Below are 18996 nucleotides of genomic sequence, written 5' to 3'. Positions count from 1 at the left end.
AACTTCATGCCCTACCGCTCCGGCAGCCAATCAGACGGAAGACATGCGTAGATCCCGCCTCCTCCAGGGGCACAACTGGCCAATCGCAGAGGGCAGACGCGGCAAGGGCGAAGCCAGCAGCCCAATGGCAGTGTCCTTCAGCTAAGGTCCGCCTCCCGGCTGACCTGGCCGCTCCTCGAGGGAAGGAGCGGCGGCGCCTCAAGGTGGGTGTTCGGGGCCCCTCGGTGAAGCCTGGGCCCGGGCTGCGCGGCGTCGAGGACGAATCTGGTGTCCTCACCGGCCCCGAACCCCTACGCCCAGGTTCCATCTCGCCTCGCTCACGACCTGCGGCCTCCGCGTCCTCCGGTGCTGAGCGGCCGAGCGGGAAGCCGGCGCCCTCAGGGCGCGTGCGCGGCCTGCCCCGCCGCCTGTCGCGTCCGCGGGGTCGGAGGTCACGGGGAAGGTCGCCGAAGGTCGCCGAGGGTCGCCGAAGGTGGCGGGCCGGGAGCCTGGACCTGGACGGCGGGCGGCCGCAGGTCGCCGCGCGCGGGCTGAGTGCCAGGCCCCGGGCCACCTGCGTGGCCGCTGATCTCCCTGCCTCGCTTCCTCGACTCCTCTCACCTCACGGGCGACGTCGCCTGCCCAAGGTCATCCTGTGGGGAAGCAGGGAACTTGAAAATGATTTCTCTGTTCCGGGGTCCCCACCCTGCTAGTCCCCAAGCTCAGAGTGTGACACTGGGCCAGGCACTTGGGTGACAGGAGGACAGGAGCCGGTGAACGGGGAGGTGGTGGACACAGTCACTTACATGACAGGAGGACAGGGGCCGGTGAACGGGGAGGTGGTGGACACAGGCACTTGGGTGACAGGAGGACAGGAGCCGGTGAACGGGGAGGTGGTGGACACAGGCACTTGGGTGACAGGAGGACAGGAGCTGGTGAATGGGGAGGTGGTGGACACAGTCACTTGCATGACAGGAGGACACAGTCACTTACATGACAGGAGGACAGGGGCTGGTGAATTGGGAGGTGGTGGACACAGGCACTTGCATGACAGGAGGACAGGAGCTGGTGAATGGGAGGTGGTGGACACAGGCACTTGGGTGACAAGAGGACAGGAGCTGGTGAACGGGGAGGTGGTGGACACAGTCACTTACATGACAAGAGGACAGGAGCTGGTGAACGGGCAGGTGGTGGACACAGTCATTTGGGTGACAGGAGGACAGGAGCTGATGAATGGGGAGGTGGTGGACAGTCACTTACATGACAGGAGGACAGGGGCCAGTGAACGGGCAGGTGGTGGACACATGGGGAGCAGGAGCTCTGGGGATGGATTTCACAGGCTTCTGAGGAGGTGAGACGCGGGGGTTCACGAGGTCTCCCTGACTCAGCCCAGGCAAGGTAGGTCAGACTGGAGAGCAGAGAGGAGCTACCCCACTGACAGGAGTGGGGTCATACTGTGATGAATACCTTCCTCCCCTTCTCCCTTCCTCTCTCCCCGCCTCTACCTCCATGATCCCTGAGCTTTTATGCTCAAGGCTGGCACTCTGCCATTTGAACCACCACTTCACTTCCAGCCTTTTGAGGCTTAATCAGCCATAGTGTCATGGACTTTCCTTCCTTGCTAGTTTTGAAGGGAGCTCCTTAGACCTCAGTCTCCTGAGGAGTTAGGACTACAGGCGTGAGTGAGTCGTCGGTGCCTGGCTTCACCTTTCTCTTTTCTGTGCCCCCAGATGCGCTGTCTGACCACCTCCATGCTGCTGAGGGCCCTGGCCCAGGTTGCACGCACAGGTAGTTCTTGGAGCTTCCTGAGGTGGGGGAGCCGGGTTTCCTGGGCCACCGAACATCACCCCTTGCCTTTCCTTGCAGGACACCCCAGTGGCCGGAGCCTCCACAGCAGCCCAGGGACAGCAACCTACAGTGAGTACCAGGGTAGCCCTTGGCCTGGGCCTTCCTGACCGTTGCCCTGCTAGAGACCGCAGAGACCTGCCTTTTAGCCTTTTCCTTGCCGGGACTCCTTCTCTGGTCCTTAATAAAAGAATATATATATATACATATATATATGTATATATATATATTATATATTGAGCCAGGTGCAGTGGCCATGCCTATAATCCTAGCTGTCAGGGGGCTGAGATCTGAGGATCGCAGTTCAAAGCCAGCCCAGGCACTAAAGAACGTGAGACTCTTATGTCCAATTAATCACTAAAAAAGGGGAAGTGGGGCTGTGGCTCCAGGGCTAGGGTGGTAGCCTTGAGCTGAAGAGCTCGGGGACAATGCCCAGGCCTAGAGTTCAAGCCCCATGATCCACAATTTAAAAAAAAAAAAAAAAAGATATTTTGGGGGCTGGGAATGTGGCTTAGCAAGAGGGTGCTTGCCTAGCATGCATAATGCCCTGGTTTGATTTCTCAATACCACATAAACAAAAAATGCTGGAAGTGACACTGTCATGGTGGCTTAAGTGGTAGAGTGCTAGCCTTGAGCAAAAAAGCAGCTCAGAATCATTGATCAGGCCCTGAGTTCAAGCCCCAGGACAGAAAACAAACCAAAAAAAAAAAAATTGTAAAGGTGATACACAGTGGGGTTGCAGTTATATAAGTTAGGTAATGAGTGTATTTCTTTTTGAACAGTATTGCCCCCTCTTTCTCTCCCAATTTTTACCCTCCTGACTTACCCTGCCTTAGTTTTAATTCTAAAAATGACCACAATAGGCAGGGCACTGGTAACTCAGGTCTGTAATCCTAGCTACTCAGGAGACAGAGATGTGAGGGTGGAGGTTCAAAGCTAGCACATATGGAAAAGTTCATGAGACTTCTTTTCTTTTTTGTTGCCAGTCTTGGAGCTTGAATTCATGGCCTGGCCCGGTATCCATGAGCATTTGTGCTCAAGGCTACCACTCCACTTCAGGCTTATTGGTGACTCATTGGACATTGAATATGAGAGTCTCATAGATTCTGCCCAGACTGGCTTCAAGCCATGATTCTCAGCTCAACCTCCTGAGTAGCTAGGATTATAGGCATGAGCTGCTAGTGCCTGGGTCAAGTACTTTTTAAACCTTTGAATCCTCAACCTCTGCCAATGGAACGTTTGGGCTTCTGGTTGGCTGTACTAACCCCCTTTTTTGCCGGTCCTGGGGCTTGAACTCAGGGCCTGGGCACCATCCTTGAGCAGTTTTGCTCCAGGCTAGTGCTTTAACCACTTTGAGCTACAACACCCTTTCTGGTGGTTAATTGGATATAGTCTCACTTTCCTGCCCAAGCTGGCTTTGAACTGTGATCCTCAGATCTCAACCTCCTCAGTAGCTAGGATTACAGGCATGAGCCATCAGCATTGGCTGCAAGCTGGATTCTTTAACCTCCTGCCGTGGCTTCCATGCAGAGTATGTGAACATTCAGGAAACACCGACGGACATGAGGTCAGTGACTGACCGGGCAGCTCGGACCTTGCTGTGGACTGAACTCATTCGAGGTGAGGCCCTGGGGGCAGACTAGCAAGGTACTTTGTCAGCAAGGAGGCGTGTATAGGGCCTGTGCTTTCCTGACCATTGTCCTGCACTGCTCACAGGCTTGGGCATGACTCTGAGCTACTTGTTCCGGGAGCCAGCCACCATCAACTACCCATTTGAGAAGGGTCCCCTGAGCCCACGCTTCCGAGGGGAGCACGCGCTGCGGCGATACCCATCTGGGGAGGAACGCTGCATTGCCTGCAAGCTCTGCGAGGCCATCTGCCCTGCCCAGGTGAGCCTGGCCCCTGACCACCTCCCTGGCTCAGCCCCTAGGAGATGCGTGGCCGCAGGAAAATCCCTTTCCTGCCTTCCGCCTCTTGCTCCTCTCTGAGTGAACTGAGAAGGCCGTGGTGGCCAGAGGCTGTATGTCACCAAGTCAGCAGGTGAAGGCTGCGTGGTGTCTGCGTCCTGCCTAGGGGATCAGCCCGGTCCCATGGGTGGCCACTTTTCCCTGGCTCCACCCCAGGAGAGCGTGCAGCCAAGGTCCCCTCCCTGGCCTGGTGGCTGCTCCTCAAAAGCCTGTCTTTCAGTTGCCCAGATTTTCCCAAGTCAGGGCTCTTGGTGTAGAAATGGATGCAGTGTGGCTCGGGCCTGGTGTGTGTACCCAGCCAGATTGCGGGCAAGCCCAGGCCTTGCCATCTGCTCATGTCCTCTGTGCTGGGGCTCACAGGACTCCAGGCCAAACCTGGCTACTGCTGGGTCTTCCATGTTAAGGGCTGTGGTCTTGACACTCCTCCTTAGCCGCTGCCTGAGCACGCGCCGAGCTGAGCCGCAGCAAGGCTGGCTTCCAGGCGGTGAGCGCACTTCAGAAGCTAGGCACTGTAGCAGCCTTTTCTCACCTCTGGGGAGAGAGAGAGAAAGAGAGAGAGAGAGAGAGAGAGAGAGAGGGAGGGGAAGGGGGAGGGGGAGAGAGAGAGAGAGAGAGAGAGAGGGAGAGAGAATGTGTGTGTGTGCGCTCACACATGCACATGCTTGCCTGCTGTTACTGAGGCCTGAACTCGGGACCTAGGCTGAAACTCTGCCCCTTGAGCCACAGTTCTGCTTCTGATTTATTGCTGGTTAATTGGAGATCAGAATTTCACGGAGGGCCCAGGAGTTTGACCTAGTGGTAGAGTGTTGCCTAGCATGCACAAAGACCCTAGTTTGATTCCTAAGTACCACATACATAGAAAAAGCTAGAATGTAGCTCAAGTGGTAGAGCTCTAGCCTTGAGAAAGCCCAAGGAGGGAGCCCAGGCCCTAAGTTCAAGCCCTAGGACTGGCAGAAAAACAAAGATGCTGCCAGCCAAGAGGTCCCCTGTGAAGTCGGAGCAGCTACTCTTCGGGGAAGGTGTGAGGTCCTGGCCTCCTCAGAGGTCCTCCTGGCTGTTAGGCCTTTGAGACTGGGCTCTGCCCCACTTGCTGTGTGACTTCAGGAGCTCACCAGCCTCTCTGAGTCCCAGTTGTTTTGCTTTTTTTCTTTTTGGCTAGCCTTGGGGATTGAACTCAGGGCTAGGCACTGTCCTTGGACATTTTTTGTTCAAGGCTGGCACCCTTGAGCCACAGCACCACTTCTGACCTTTTCTGAGTATGTGGTACCAAGAAATCAAACCCAGGGCTGTGTGCATGCTAGATGAGTACTCTACCACTAGGCCATGCGCCTGGCCCCTCTGGGTTTTTTTTTTTTTTTTTTCTTATCCACCAAGATGGGATGAGTAGTGCTAAGTCAGAGGTTTTTGTTTTTGTTTTTTTCAGTCAGTCATGGGGCTTGAACTCTGGGCCTGAGCACTGTCCCAGGCCTAAGGCTAGCACGCTACTACTTGAGCCAGTGCCACTTCTGGTTTCCAGTGCCTAATTGGAGATGAGTCTCACGGACGACTTTTGTATCAGGGCTGGCTTTGAGCCAGGATCCTCAGATCTCAGCCTCCTGAGGAAGTGAGAGGTTTTCAGCTAGCTGTCGGGCACTTCCTGCACAGGGAGAGAGCCCTTAGGGCTACAGGCCTGCGAAGAACCGGACACAGACAACCTTCCCTCGGGGGAGTTGGGCCTGGGACCGGAGACAGAGCAGTAACAAATGCCAGGTGCAGGAGGCGTGCAGACCCAGGGCATGTTGGCCTGGGGAGAGTCTGGCTGTGTGAGGAGGGGAAGCCCGTGCAGAGGCCAGGGGTAGGAATGGCATTGGGGGTTGACCCAGCGCCAGTGCCTGGCTGGCAGTGACCTTGGCCCCTTCCCCAGGCCATCACCATTGAGGCTGAACCTCGGGCGGACGGCAGCCGCCGGACCACCCGCTATGACATTGACATGACCAAGTGCATCTACTGCGGCTTCTGCCAGGAGGCCTGCCCCGTGGATGCCATCGTGGAGGTGAGTGGGCTTCAGGGGGCAGCTGGGGCAGCGGCTCCTGGACGGAGCCTGACCCGGCTGAACCTGCGCTCTGCCCTGCAGGGCCCCAACTTTGAGTTCTCCACGGAGACGCATGAGGAGCTGCTGTACAACAAGGAGAAGCTGCTCAACAATGGGGACAAGTGGGAGGCCGAGATCGCCGCCAACATCCAGGCTGACTACCTGTACCGGTGATGCCCCTGCTGCCCGCCTGCCGCAGCCCTGCGGCCCAATAAACAGATCTGACCCTGCTGTGCCTCCTGTCCCGCCTCCTGTGGTCCAGGACCAGCCCAACCTTCCCCTTCTCCACACTTCTGCCCTGTATCTTCTCCAGTGTGGCAGTGCTGAAGGTCACCTTGCCCCTGCTTTTTCCACTGTTCTGGTGTCTGGGGGAGGGGCTGAGTCGTGCTGGCACTAAGGGCTCCCTGTGGCTTCACACACTGGGTACTTGGAGCCTCCCAAGGCCTGGGAATGAGGTACCTCTAGGAACTCAGAAGGGCCAGGGTGTGACAGTCATGAGGAGGTGACTGCCCTGAGCTGTCTTTGCCACATCCCCTTTTCACAGGCCTGCACCAGGCCATCACCTGGCCACATGACTTCCTGCCTTGTCAGTCCTAGCAAAAGGGGGTGTAGTTCCCTCTGGAGCCACTTTGAATAGTAACCGGCCAGCCCTGGAGCGTGGTGCCCAGGCTTGTTGAAGGTTCGCCCTTCCTTAGCAGGAAGTCACAGGCTTAGGTGAAATGCCTGGCTTGAGTCTCAAAGTGTATATACAGTGACAAACTCAGGACTCAAAGACTCTGTCCCCACCCTTCCCAAAAGCGCCTTTCACGAAATAGAAGTTTTCCAAGATGCACGTTGACAAGGACAGCGGTGCTCTTTGGGCCAGTGAGTAGGGAATGCCCCTAGACAGTCACGTTAGCCATTCGTCGCAGAGCCAGGCCTGCGAAAGAACTGCAGCTCATTTCCACACACACACCCCCAAATCCCTTGCTGACACTTGGGGCTGACCTTTGTCACCTCAGGGCTAACCTTTGTCACTTCATGGTGCAGATATGGCCCAGGCCTGCACTGGCCTCAGTGCTCAAGGATTGGGACTCGAGGGCCATGGGCACAGGTGAGTGGAAGTCAGAGGTCCTGAGTCCTGCACTGCTGGTGCAGGTGGCGTCTGAGGCGGTGCCTCCCTCCCTGAACGCAGGCCAACAGGCCGGTAGAGAAACGTAAGCACCTCTAGTTTTCCTGGTCAGAACCCCCATTCACAGCGCCCAGATACTGGAACATTTGTGTTAATTGTGGGGCAGCCTCTGCCCAGCTGGGACTGTGGCACTTTCTGATAACACTCCTGACACCAGCGTGTACCCTAACAAAATGCAATGGCTAGTTTTCCCTGCCCTAGGAAGTGTTGGCTCTGGGTCCCTCTGGCTGTGATGCATAAGTACTTGGCCCTCGACTTTCTGAGGACAGACCTCGCTCATGGCTGTTTCTAGGCCTCACTCAGGAGCTCTGTGCCCCCATCGTGCGCCCCCTCCTCCAGGCCCTTGCTGACTGTGTGGGGTTGAGGTATCACCAGAGCTGAGGGCCTCTTGGCCCTCTGCCCCTTGTCCAGAGTACAGAGACCATGCCGCACTAGTCCCAGTTCCTAGACACTGGTACGGGATTGAGCCTCGCCGGTGAGTGCCAGCCAGCCCTGGTGCTCCGGGGGGACCTTCCCAGGCCACTAGGGTCAGGGCTCTGTGCGGGAGGGACCTTTCCAATGCCCCGCTGCCACTGAAGCAAGGCCCGAGAGGGGCGGCTACTCCCAGCTCTACCCCTGCCATCACAGAAGACTGGCCCCAGCCCCAGTGGTCAGAGCAGGACAGTCAGTGAGCACTGGGCAGGGGTCCCGGAAGTGGAGGGGAATGTGGGGTACAGAGGGGCTCCTGGCCCAGTAGCCTAGGTCCAGAGAGGCCCCATCACTGGTGGGGCTGTGAGCACTCTAGGTAGGAGGGAAGGCGAATTCCTCCCATCAGGGGGTCCCAGCCATCCCCCTGCCAGTCACTCAGTCGTCTCCGCCCTCCAGCGCGGGGTCAGAACCGTCACCCTAAGGACTAGCGCCCCCCCCCCCCCCCCCCCCCGCCGTGAGACTGGAGACTGGGGCGGTGGGCGTGGCCTGCGCGCCGCGAGCGGGCAGCGCGCGGTGGGCGTGGCCTGCGCGCGGTGGGCGTGGCGCCTCGCGGCCACGCCCCGGGCTGGAATTAGCTGCGCGGGACCGTGGCGGGAGGCGCAGATCCGGCTTCGAACAGCGGGACGGCGCGCCCTCGGGGTGAGTGGAGGCCCCCGCTGCCCGCCACCCCTTCCCCTGCCCGAGGACGGGGTCCTGGCGCCTACCCAGCCGTGAAGGTGGAGGCCATTCCCGCGGTCACGCCGCCGGGGCGGGGGGAGTGCAGGGGAGGCCGCAAAGAGCAGGAGGATGGGGTGGTACCCCAACAACTTCGGAGCCCCCCGCCTGGCCTCTGCTCAGAGCGCCTTGTTGGAAGGACGGAGCCCATTTTACAGATGAGGAAAGTGAGGCTGGACCGTCCTGTAAGTGGCGAGCCCCAGCGCCGAACCCCTCCTCCGGGCCCCCCTCCCGCCCTGGCTTTCCCCGCTGGGCCGGAGCCGGGGGAGGCGGGGCCTGGAAGAGAGGCCGGCGGGCGGGCGGGCCGGCTGCAGGAACCCGAGGAGGGCCGGGGACCAGGAAGTGGCCTGTGTCCTGGAGACCGACCTCCGGACCTCCTAGAGCCCGTGGGCCAGGGTCTCCGCCCCGAGGTTAGCCCACGTGGCCTGGCAATCTCACTGGGGCCCCTTCTGGCTAGGGCAGGGACTGAGGGACTGGGGCCAGGGTGGGATGAAGCCAGAGGAGACCAGAACAGGAACTTGCACACCTGCACCCTGGTCCTGGCCCTTGCCTGGCTGTTTCCCCCACGGGTCTCAGCCTGAGGTGGCCTGGAGGACTGGGCTCAGTGCCCCTCCCCCTGCATGGCTGTTGGGGACTCCCGTGAGGAGGTCTGGGTGAAGGGTGGGGGAGGAGGAGCTCTAGTTATTCTTTTGTCACCTCCTTAGTCAGATCCTGTCTCTACCAGGGGTGTCCAGGTCCCATTCAGGAGGAAGTGGAGGCCCAGAGAGCGTAAGGGACTTGTCCACACAGTGACACAACATGGGCAGTGCCATACCCTGGGGCTACAGCCATGTCCTGGGGTAGTGGGGTAACAGGCCCCACCCTCCCAGTCCCTGCCCATCTGCAGTCTCTGGCTGTCAGGGATTCTGTTATTTCCCAAGTAGAGGGAGGGCTGCAAGTTCCTATTCAGAGTTAAGCAACCAGGTTGGCAGGGGGCCGGGGGGGGGGGGGGGGGGGAGGAGGATTGCCAGTGAGCCAACCAGACAGCAGGCAGGGCCTGGCCTCAGCCGTGCCTGTCCCCTCCACCCTACGCTGAGTGTTGAGGTCTCTGAGTCCCACAGAGGGCTCCTGGTTCAAGAGGAGTGGGTAGAGAGCTGGCAGGGCCTGCTGGAGGCCATCCTATCCCACCCTGTGGCCCAGCCCTTTCTGCCTGTCTACCTGCCAGCCTGCCTCAGTCTAACAGTTTTCACTTCCATTAGTTTCAACACTTGCCATGAGTAACTGCACCCTGGAAGCAGGCCTCAGGGGAAGCCTCAGCCGCTACCCCCCAGCCCGGCCACTCAGGCCCAGGAGAGCTTCCTTTCCATCTTTCAGCCTTTGCCACCCATCAGGAGGCTGAGGGATTCCCTGTTCCGTCCTGAGTTCTGTCCTGGTATGCCAGACTGGCCAGGCTGGACTGAAGGGTCAGAAAGTGTGTGGTGGCTCACGCCTATCATCCTAGCTACTCAGGAGGCTCAGATCTGAGGATCAAGGTTCAGAGCCAGCCTGGGCACAAAAGGACTTGAGACTCTTCTCCAATTCAAATGGGAAGTGGGGCTTGGCTCAAGGGTAGGGCTGTAGCCTTGAGCTAAAGACTCAGGGACAGCGCCCAGGCTGAGTTCAAGCCCGATGACCCACAAAAAGAAAAAAGGCAGAGAGGAAGGAAAGCAAGTCAGAGGAGCGGGCCAAGCCACTGATGCCAAAAGCCACTGGGGACAGGGTTTGTGGTTGGCTGTGGGGCCAGCCAAGGTGGCTCCCCGTGCCATACACTGTTTACTTCCTGTGGGCCTCAATCCCCCATCGCCCTTTCTGGGACCAGTCAACACTTTCCAGGATTGTGTGAACTGACCAGCATTCCCCTCCCCGCCCCAGAGCCATGGGCTCCTTGTTCCGGAGTGAGGAGGTGGCCCTGGTCCAGCTGCTCCTGCCCACGGCTGCCGCCTACACCTGCGTGAGCCAGCTAGGGGAGCTGGGCCTTGTGGAGTTCAGAGATGTGAGTCTGCTGGACAGAGCAGGGAGGGGCTCGGAGCCAAGCCTGGGCCCTGGGTGGGCATCTCCCCTCCCTGGCACACTGACCCCATCTTGTGGCCACCACAGCTCAATGCATCAGTGAGCGCTTTCCAGAGACGCTTCGTGGTAGATGTCCGACGGTGTGAGGAACTGGAGAAGACCTTCAGTGAGTTAGCCCAGCCCTCATCCCAGGCAGGCTCCCTGGAGGAGGTGTTGACCAAGCTTGTTCTGAAAGGAAGGGCCCAGTTACCCAGGTAGAAAGCAAAGAAGGGACATGTAGTCAGGCCCTGCAGAGCAAGGTAGACCAGCTGGGACCCGGGAGGGTGGTGTTGGGATGGGGATCTAGGTGAGTTGACAGGGCCTGGGCAGAGTGTTTGGAGAAGGGCTGAGAACCCTCTAGATACCAGATAAGAGGAGCGGCTGAGCTTTCCCCTGTGGGTGGGCTGGGGCGGGTGTCCCCAGCAGTTCCTTCCTGGGGTCAGGCGGGACCCTGTGCTGACGCTTCCCCGGCTGCCTCGAGAGGAACCTGGGGCCTGATTCTCTGCCCGACGCCTCTAGAGTAGGATGACATGGCAGGTCGTATTTTGTGGTGTGGTAGTCTGGGTTATGCACACATATGGAGCCCTTGTCCCAAGCTACAGTCTCCTCAGTGGGGCTCAGGTCCCGCTGGCAGTGGTAAGGGAGGAGTTGGCAGAGCACTGCCAGCCTGAGCTCAAAGGGACAGGAGCAGAGCTCCAGGGATCAAGATTTAGCTTGGGGTGTGTGTGTGTGTGTGTGTGTGTGTCTGTCTGTCTGTCTGTCTGTCTGTCTGTGTCCCAGTACTTGAACTCAGGGTCTGGGCACTGTCCCTCAGCTCTTTTTGCTCTTTTGCTAACGCTCCACCACTTTGAACCACAGCTCCCCACTTCCACTTTTTGGTGGTTAATTGGAGAGAAGAGTCTCGTAGACTTTTCTGCCCGGGCTGGCTTTGAGCTGTGATCCTCAGGTCTCAGCCTGGATATTTTTTTTTGGTAGTTTAGTGGAAGTGAGAGGCTCATAGATTTGTGCCTAGGCTGGCTTTGAATCCAGTCCTCAGATCTTAGCTTCCTGAGTAGCAGGAGAACAGGTGTGCAAGCCACCGCGCCCATCTTAGTCCTCAGCTGATAGTGGCTGCCTGCTGCCACCCTGCACGGCCCCTGACCCTGCCCCTCTCTCCTTCCCTCCCTCCTGCTCAGCCTTCCTGCAGGAGGAGGTGCGCAGGGCTGGCCTGGGGCTGCCCCGGCCAGAGGGCAGGCTGCCCGCTCCCTCGCCCCCAGACCTGCTGCGCATCCAGGAGGAGACGGAGCGCCTGGCACAGGAGCTGCACGATGTGCGGGGCAACCAGCAGGCACTGCGAGCCCAGCTGCATCAGCTGCAGCTCCACACTGCAGTGCTGGGCCAGAGCCACAGCCCCTTGGTCAGCGCCAGCCTGGCCCTGCAGGGCGGGGAGGGGGGGATAGCGGGCCAGTCCCCACCAGGGGATGGCTCACCGTGGCTCTCACGTCCCAGCCAGCAGCTGCTCATGTGGATGGGCCCTCCTCAGAGAAGACCCCCCTGCTCCTGTCCGCTGGGGGGACACACCAGGACCTGAGGGTCAAGTGAGTGAGGCCCCAGGGCTGTGGTCAGTGGCTAGGGATGGACCGGCTCGAGCTCCTATGCCCCGCCTCCTTCCCATATGACCCCGCCCCCACCTCCTGAGCACTGGTCTTCAGTCCACTCCCCACCCCCACCCCCTCGCCTTTGGAGGTTCCTTCCAGGGGTCTCCTGGCCTGGCTGGGCAAGGAGGGGTGGGGGTTGGAGCTCCCCCTCCTCCAGCCTCTGGTGGCAGCTTCGTGGCAGGTGCTGTGGAGCCCCACAAAGCTGCGGCCCTGGAGCGCCTGCTCTGGAGGGCCTGCCGGGGTTTCCTCATTGCCAGCTTCCGGGAGACCGAGCAGCAGCTGGACGACCCTGTGACGGTGAGCTGCTGGGGCCCAGGCCGGGGCTCTCCTGGGGGAGCCAGGACTCCAGGGTAGACCGAGCTTGGCTCCTCCTGCAGGGTGAGCCTGCGACCTGGATGACCTTCGTCATCTCCTACTGGGGCGAGCAGATTGGACAGAAGATCCGCAAGATCACAGACTGGTGAGCCATGCACAGCCGAGGTCCCCAGCCCTCCGTGTGTGTGTGTGTGTGTGTGTGTGTGTGTGTGTGTGTGTGTGTGTGTGGCAGGGAAGGGGGGGTGGTTCAGGGCTTAGGCACCATCTGTTAGCTTTTTTGCTCAAGGCTGGCCCTCTACCACTTGAGCCACAGCTCCACGTCTGGATTTTGGGTGGTTCACGGAGAGAAGTCTCATGGACTTTCCTGCCCGCGCTGCCTTTGAGCTCCAGTCCTCCGATCTCAGCCTCCCGCGCACCCAGCCCACTATGGCTTCTTGCTGCCCATAGGCCCGAGCTTCTGCTGTCCAATCCACCAGGGTTGGCCTGCCCTGGGTGAGCTTCCAGACTCACCTCCCGCCACCCCTCCTCCCTGCAGCTTCCACTGCCGCGTCTTCCCCTTCCTGGAGCAGGAGGAGGCCCGGCGAGGCACTCTGCAGCAGCTGCAGCAGCAGAGCCAGGAGCTGCAGGAGGTGGGTGGGGCCCTGGCCCAGCCCGCGCCGCCCCTGCTGGGGAGACCCGGTGCTTCCGCTGATCACTGGCTTCCGTCCAGGTCCTGGGGGAGACCGAGCTGTTCCTGAGCCAGGTGCTGGGCCGGGTGCAGCAGCTGCTGCCCCCCTGGCAGGTGCAGGTCCACAAGATGAAGGCTGTGTACCTGGTGCTGAACCAGTGCAGCGTGAGCTCCACCCACAAGTGCCTCATCGCCGAGGTGTGGTGCGCCACGGGCGACCTGCCTGCCCTGCAGCAGGCGCTGCAGGATAGCTCGGTGAGTGTGTCATGGCCTCTGGTTTCCCTGTGCCCACCCTTGCCCTGGGTGGGGATGGCACCTGAGTTCCCCCATCACCTCCAGGGAGTCCTCCAGGTGGCTCCAGCCCCATAGTCCTCCCTCCTGACTTCCCAGAGCCCCTGCAGGCTTCAGAAGGCAAGCAGTGAGAAACCTAGGTCACCTCTTGGTGCGCTGGAGCGCCTGTGGGTCACGTGTGTAGTCCTAGTTACTCCGGAGCCTGGATCTGAGGATCAGGATTTAAAGTCATCCCGGGCACGAAATTTGATGAGACTCCCATCTCCAGTTAGCCAGCAAAAAGCAGTCCTGGAGCTGTGGCTCCAATGGTAGAGCACCAGCCTTGAACAGAAAAGCTCAAGGACAGTGTCCAGGCCTGAGTTCAAGCCCCAATACCAGTACAAAGAAAAGCAAGCGAGCGAGTGAGGTCAAATCCAGGCACTGAGGCCCTGGTCATGTGACTTGCCTATCCAGTACCCCCAGGCTGTCCAGCAGAGCATGTGATGGCTTTTCCTGGGGAGAGCAGGGAGAGGGCGTGGTGTTAGACTGCACCCCACTGGGCAAGTGCTTAAGGTAGGGCTAGACTTGCTATCTTGGCCCCTGTTTGATGGACACATTTCTTTTCCTGAAGAAATCTGGCCTCTCCCAGTGTCCTTGACTTTCTTAGGGAAGGAGCTGCCCAGACCCCTCACTTCCAGCCCCCACCCCCTTGCCCACCCACCAGCCACTGTGCCTGGCTGGGGATCCCAGGGACCCTTGCAGGCCCTCAACCTCTGTCTCTGCCTGGTACTCCAGAGCGAGGCAGGCGTAAGCGCTGTAGCTCACCGTATCCCCTGCCGGGACCTGCCCCCGACCCTCATCCGCACCAACCGCTTCACGGCCAGCTTCCAGGGCATCGTGGACGCCTATGGCGTGGGCCGTTACCAGGAGGTCAACCCCGGTGAGAGCCAAGGCGGGCTCACCCCAGGCCAGCCCTGTGTTGGGGACTGGGGCAGGCTCCGCAGCCCGGGGATACAAGCCAGGGGGCGGGATTAGGAGAGCTCTACCTGGCCTGCCCCATGCTCTTGAGGTCATGCTCTGGCTGGGCTGGCCTTGGTCCTCAGTGTACCCCACTTGTGAAGTCCCGGTGGAGCCAGCCTGAGCTGATGCAGTGAATGGCCCCGCAGAAGCAGCCCAGGTTTGATGAGTTTTCTGATTTCTGAGCCCGTGTCTCCTCATCTGGAAGATGAGGACATCTCGGGGAAGTGTTGAGAAGGTTAACGGCCGTGAGAGGGTGCCCTGCCCTGCCAGCCTGCCACCCCGCTCATGAAGCTACAAATTGGTCCTTTTTTTTTTTTTGGCCAGCCCTAGGCCTTGAACTCAGGGCCTGAGCCCTGTCCTTGGATTTTCTCAAGGCTAGAGCTCTACCACTTGAGCCTCGGCACCATTTCCAGCTTTTTCTATGTATGTGGTACCAAGGAATCCAACCCAGGGCTTCATGCATGCTAGGCAAGCACTCAACCACTAGGCCACATTCCTGGCTCTTTCTTTCTTTCTTTCTTTCTTTCTTTCTTTCTTTCTTTCTTTCTTTCTTTCTTCCTTTTGTGGAGGCTGTCTGGGATTCGAATTCAGAGCCTTACGCTTGCTAGGCTTGAGCCCCTGAATTGTTGTTGTTTTTGAGTAACGTCTCACCTTTTTTGCCTGGCCTGGCCTGGCCTGGCACACCGTCTTCCCGTGCATTTCTCATGTAGCTGGGTTGACAGGTGCACACGGCGACACTCACGTGGTGTGGGATGGGGCCAGTAGCTCATGAGCTTCTGGTTTTGACTGATATCCAACTACCTTCTGCCTGCACCAGCTTTGTTAATAGCTGGGATTACAGGTATGGGCCATGGCGCCCGGCTCAGGGCTCTTAAAGACAGCAAGAGCAGCCTATGACTGCCTGTTGTCCCAGTTTTCTCAGAAGGCTGAGGCAGGTGCATCACTGCCAGGAGATCAAGGCCAATCCGGGCAATACAGCAAGACCTTCACCTCCCCAATCTCTAAAGCAAAAAGCAAGCAAACAGAAACACAGCCAGAGTGCTGCGTCTGTCGAGAGCCTCGCTGCCAACACCCTCTGAAGTGGGCATCTCCCTCGCACAGCTGGGGCAGCAGGCTCAGATGGGTGAAGCGGCAAACCCGTGGGCACTCAGCTTCCCAGTGGCAGCCTGTGGACTGCAGCAAGTGGTGCCCAGCTGAGTGGCTCCTGGGGTCCCGGGTGGAGGGTGACCGCCTGCTTGTGCCCGCAGCGCCCTACACCATCATCACCTTCCCCTTCCTGTTTGCTGTGATGTTTGGTGACATCGGCCACGGTCTGCTCATGTTTCTCTTCGCCCTGGCCATGGTGCTTGCTGAGGACCGGCCGGCCGTGAAGGCCTCGCAGAATGAGGTGGGGGCGGTGGGGGCTGGGCAGGGATGGGATGGGGGCAGGGATGGGGAAGCCCCTCACCACCCTGTCCCCCCCAGATCTGGCAGACCTTCTTTGGGGGCCGCTACCTGCTGCTGCTCATGGGCCTGTTCTCCGTTTACACCGGCTTCGTCTACAACGAGTGCTTCAGCCGTGCCACCTCCATCTTCCCCTCGGGCTGGAGTGTGGCTGCCATGGTCAACCAGTCAGGCTGGAGGTCAGGCCTGCAGCTGCCCCATTCTGCCCCATGGCCTCCAACCCACCCCATGACTCTGACCACTGTCCCCTCTTGCTGCAGTGACCAGTTCCTGTCCCAGAATCCTCTGCTCACCTTGGACCCCAATATCAGCGGTGTCTTCCTGGGCCCCTACCCTTTTGGCATCGACCCAGTGAGTGTAGCGGCCTCTTCCATGCCCATGGGTGGTAGAAGCAGGTGGGCGGTCCAGCCAGGCCTCTGGGCCCCATCTGTTTACTCCTTAGTGGGCACAGGACACAGCGCATGCTCCACTGGGCCTGTCCCTGTCACCCGAGTGAGCCAAGCGGCCTGTGGGGATGGCAGCCCAGCCTGTGCTGTTGCTCTAAGTGAAGCCTGGCCCATGTGACATTTGGGCTTCCATTAGTATCATCTCATTTCACTGATGCCCAGGCCACGTGCCCAGGCATATAGCTGGAAGGAATCTGGACTTAAGCCCGGGTCATCTGACCTGACCTGACTGTCAGCTAGCTGCCCACGGTGACGGAGGGTGCTGCGGCGATGAGGGACGTGGGCTGAGGGCCTCCTGGTGGTGGTGACCGGTTCCCTGTGTGCTTGCCCCTCCTGCCATTCCCAGATCTGGAGCCTGGCTGCCAACCACTTGAGCTTCCTCAACTCCTTCAAGATGAAGATGTCTGTCATCCTGGGGGTCACCCACATGGCGTTTGGGGTGTTCCTTGGCATCTTCAACCACGTGTGAGGGCTGGGCTGCCAGGAGTGGGGTGGGGGGTGAGCCCCACCAGTCGCCGTGACCCTCCTGCTCTCCCCAGCCACTTTGGCCAGCCTCATCGGCTGCTGCTGGAGACTCTGCCCGAGCTCGTCTTCCTGCTGGGTCTCTTCGGCTACCTGGTCTTCCTGGTCATCTACAAGTGGCTGCAGGTCACGGTGGCCGACGCCGCCTCTGCCCCCAGCATTCTCATCCATTTCATCAACATGTTCCTCTTCTCCCGAAGCCCCACCAACCGGCCACTCTTCCGGGGACAGGTGGGCTGGGTGGGGCGGGGGGGCCACGAGGCTGTGCCAGGTCTCACCAAGCGAGGGGCGCTGGGAGGATGCGGGGAGCAGGAGCAGCCCTTTACCCCGGCCCACTCTCACCCACAGGAAGTGGTCCAGTATGTGCTGGTGGTCTTGGCTTTGGCCACAGTGCCCATCCTGCTTCTGGGCACACCCCTGTACCTGCTCCGCCAGCACCGCCGCCGCCGCCGCCACCCTCAGAGGACACCTGCTGGTCAACAGGTAGGGCTGGGAGCTCATGCAGGGCTGGGGGTGGGGACCCGTCTTGACTTCCCCGGGGGCTCCTGGAGCCGGGGTTTGTGGCACCTGCTCCCTGCCCTCCACTCACAGGGTGAAGACAATGCTGGGCTTCTGGACTCTCCTGAGGCCTCCGCCTCTGAGAATGGCTGGGGCTCTGATGAGGAGAAGGCAGGGTGCCCGGGGGAGGACGAGACTGAGGTGAGTGCAGCACCTTTGTCGGGGTCAGGGACTGAGGGCCTGGCTGCGGCCCTGACCGCCACCTACCTGTCCACACAGTTTGTCCCCTCCGAGGTCTTCATGCACCAGGCCATCCATACCATCGAGTTCTGCCTGGGCTGCATCTCCAACACAGCCTCCTATCTGCGTCTCTGGGCCCTGAGTCTGGCCCATGCCCGTGAGTCACCTGCCACAGGGGTGTGCGGGGCAGGGGCGGGTACAGTGGGCCTGGGCTCTGCTCTGCTCGCCGAGTGTCCTGGGCACATCCTTTCTCCTTGGACCTCAGTATCCCCATGTGCCTTAAGCCAGGCCTTGGTGGCTCACACCTGGAATCCTCGCTCCTCGGGCGGCTGACACACACGGTTTCCGTTTGAAACGGTCGACTTACTTCCACACGACCAGCACAATCCAGACAGGGAGCTGTGGCTTAGAGTGAAAAAATCTCAGGGGCAGTGCCAGGCCCCAGGACTGCTATGAGGGGGGCGGGGACAATGCCTTGTCAGCCCTATAGGCAAGATTTGGGGCCACCCACAGGGCCGGCAGGTGCCCTCTGGCCTTGCTCCAGTGCCCGTTCCTTGGCCCCCAGAGCTGTCGGAGGTGCTGTGGGCCATGGTGATGCGCGTGGGTCTGAGCATGGGCCAGTTGGGGGTGGCGGCTGTGGTGCTGGTCCCCGTCTTTGCCGCCTTTGCTGTACTGACAGTGGCCATCCTGCTGGTGATGGAGGGGCTGTCGGCCTTCCTGCACGCTCTGCGGCTGCACTGGTGAGTCCCCTCCGTATTGGCCAGGGTCGTGGGGTGGCGCCGGGGATCTCCCAACCAGCTTCCCCCTTTCCCCCCAGGGTGGAGTTCCAGAACAAGTTCTACGTGGGTACTGGCTATAAACTCAGCCCCTTCTCTTTCACTGCGGAGGATGAGTAGCGCTGGAGGTGGCGCCCGTCCCTTCCCCACCGCCCAACGCAAAAGGAATAAAGAGCTGTTGGGCCTGGGAACTGCGGTTTGGTTCTTTGGGACTCCAGAGCAGGCCTGAGGCCAGCAGAGGCAGAGAGCCCTGGCTCCTGCCAAGCCTGTCCTTCCTAGCTGAGGCAAGCGTGGGGTGTGTGGGGCTGGCCTGGGACCTGGGACCGTGGACTTGGGGTCTGAATGTTTTCAGGAATGTTCTAGTTGAAGTGAGCAGCAGGTTCCCCCCTGGAGATGTGGACTGGCCGAGGCTCTGGGCTGTTTGGCCAGGGCACCATGCCTGCTGCAAGTCCCCGGGGTTCAGAAGTAGAGCAGTGTGGGGCTCTGTAGGACAAGAACCCCAAGTGTCTCAACCAGGCCGTGCCTCTCCCATTTCCCCACTGTGGATGAAGGGAGCGGCAAGGCCAGAGCTGCAGGCATCCCAGGGCACTACGGGGCCCTGTGTCAGGCAGCTGCAGGGAAGGCGTAGGGAGCTCTCCCAGAAAACGCTGGGCGCAGAATGAGCAGCTCCACGACAGCTTCACAGGCTGGCACCCGGCTCAAGGGTGGCTTGGCAGAGACTGGCAAACATGGCCTCAAGAGGCTGCAGCCAGATTAAGCTAAACATAGAACCTAAACCCTTCTCTGCTGTCACAGAGCTGAGCATACTTGGGGGGCGGGGGGACAGGGAACAGGCTCACAGTGGAGCAGGGGTCCCTGGGAATGTACCAGTGGGCCCTGC

At 59.9% G+C, this 18996-nt stretch overlaps 2 protein-coding genes across 3 annotated transcripts; both read left to right on the top strand.

Annotated features, from left to right (window-relative positions):
* The first annotated feature begins 99 nt into the window (after positions 1-99).
* Ndufs8 (NADH:ubiquinone oxidoreductase core subunit S8) lies at positions 100-6092 on the top strand. 2 transcript variants are annotated; one of them, XM_090347237.1, is made up of 7 exons: positions 100-203; positions 1710-1767; positions 1846-1896; positions 3355-3444; positions 3541-3713; positions 5695-5823; positions 5905-6092. In XM_090347237.1, exons 2-7 carry the CDS (start codon positions 1710-1712, stop codon positions 6034-6036), a joined length of 633 nt encoding a protein of 210 aa, XP_090203363.1. In that variant the 5' UTR covers positions 100-203; the 3' UTR covers positions 6037-6092. The 2 variants fall into 2 exon arrangements, with proteins under 2 accessions (XP_090203363.1, XP_090203364.1); XM_090347238.1 differs by lacking the exon at positions 100-203 and adding an exon at positions 249-626.
* Positions 6093-8061: 1969 nt separating this feature from the next.
* On the top strand, positions 8062-18307 carry Tcirg1 (T cell immune regulator 1, ATPase H+ transporting V0 subunit a3). The gene is made up of 20 exons (XM_090347236.1): positions 8062-8140; positions 10106-10226; positions 10331-10409; positions 11458-11678; positions 11771-11859; positions 12090-12216; positions 12297-12379; positions 12770-12863; positions 12944-13156; positions 13967-14111; positions 15439-15578; positions 15656-15813; positions 15895-15985; positions 16427-16545; positions 16620-16833; positions 16951-17085; positions 17194-17301; positions 17380-17497; positions 17906-18080; positions 18158-18307. Exons 2-20 carry the CDS (start codon positions 10110-10112, stop codon positions 18234-18236), a joined length of 2505 nt encoding a protein of 834 aa, XP_090203362.1. The 5' UTR covers positions 8062-8140; positions 10106-10109; the 3' UTR covers positions 18237-18307.
* The last annotated feature ends 689 nt before the right edge of the window (positions 18308-18996 follow it).

The sequence above is a fragment of the Megascapheus bottae genome, chromosome 16, assembly GCF_031878675.1.
Source record: "Megascapheus bottae isolate mThoBot1 chromosome 16, mThoBot2.hap1, whole genome shotgun sequence".
Taxonomy (NCBI): domain Eukaryota; kingdom Metazoa; phylum Chordata; class Mammalia; order Rodentia; family Geomyidae; genus Megascapheus; species Megascapheus bottae.
This window is presented reverse-complemented; position numbering and strand designations above follow the sequence as displayed.

What these genes read in the sequence shown, in the direction of transcription:
- Ndufs8 (XM_090347237.1), top strand. Translation starts at nt 1,710, where the DNA reads ATGCGCTGTCTGACCACCTCCATGCTGCTGAGGGCCCTGGCCCAGGTT. An exon ending in GTGGACTGAACTCATTCGAG is followed by an intron (nt 3,445 to 3,540) that starts GTGAGGCCCTGG and finishes CACTGCTCACAG; the next exon opens with GCTTGGGCATGACTCTGAGC. An exon ending in CCGTGGATGCCATCGTGGAG is followed by an intron (nt 5,824 to 5,904) that starts GTGAGTGGGCTT and finishes TCTGCCCTGCAG; the next exon opens with GGCCCCAACTTTGAGTTCTC.
- Tcirg1 (XM_090347236.1), top strand. Translation starts at nt 10,110, where the DNA reads ATGGGCTCCTTGTTCCGGAGTGAGGAGGTGGCCCTGGTCCAGCTGCTC. An exon ending in GGAACTGGAGAAGACCTTCA is followed by an intron (nt 10,410 to 11,457) that starts GTGAGTTAGCCC and finishes CCTCCTGCTCAG; the next exon opens with CCTTCCTGCAGGAGGAGGTG. An exon ending in TGAAGGCCTCGCAGAATGAG is followed by an intron (nt 15,579 to 15,655) that starts GTGGGGGCGGTG and finishes TGTCCCCCCCAG; the next exon opens with ATCTGGCAGACCTTCTTTGG.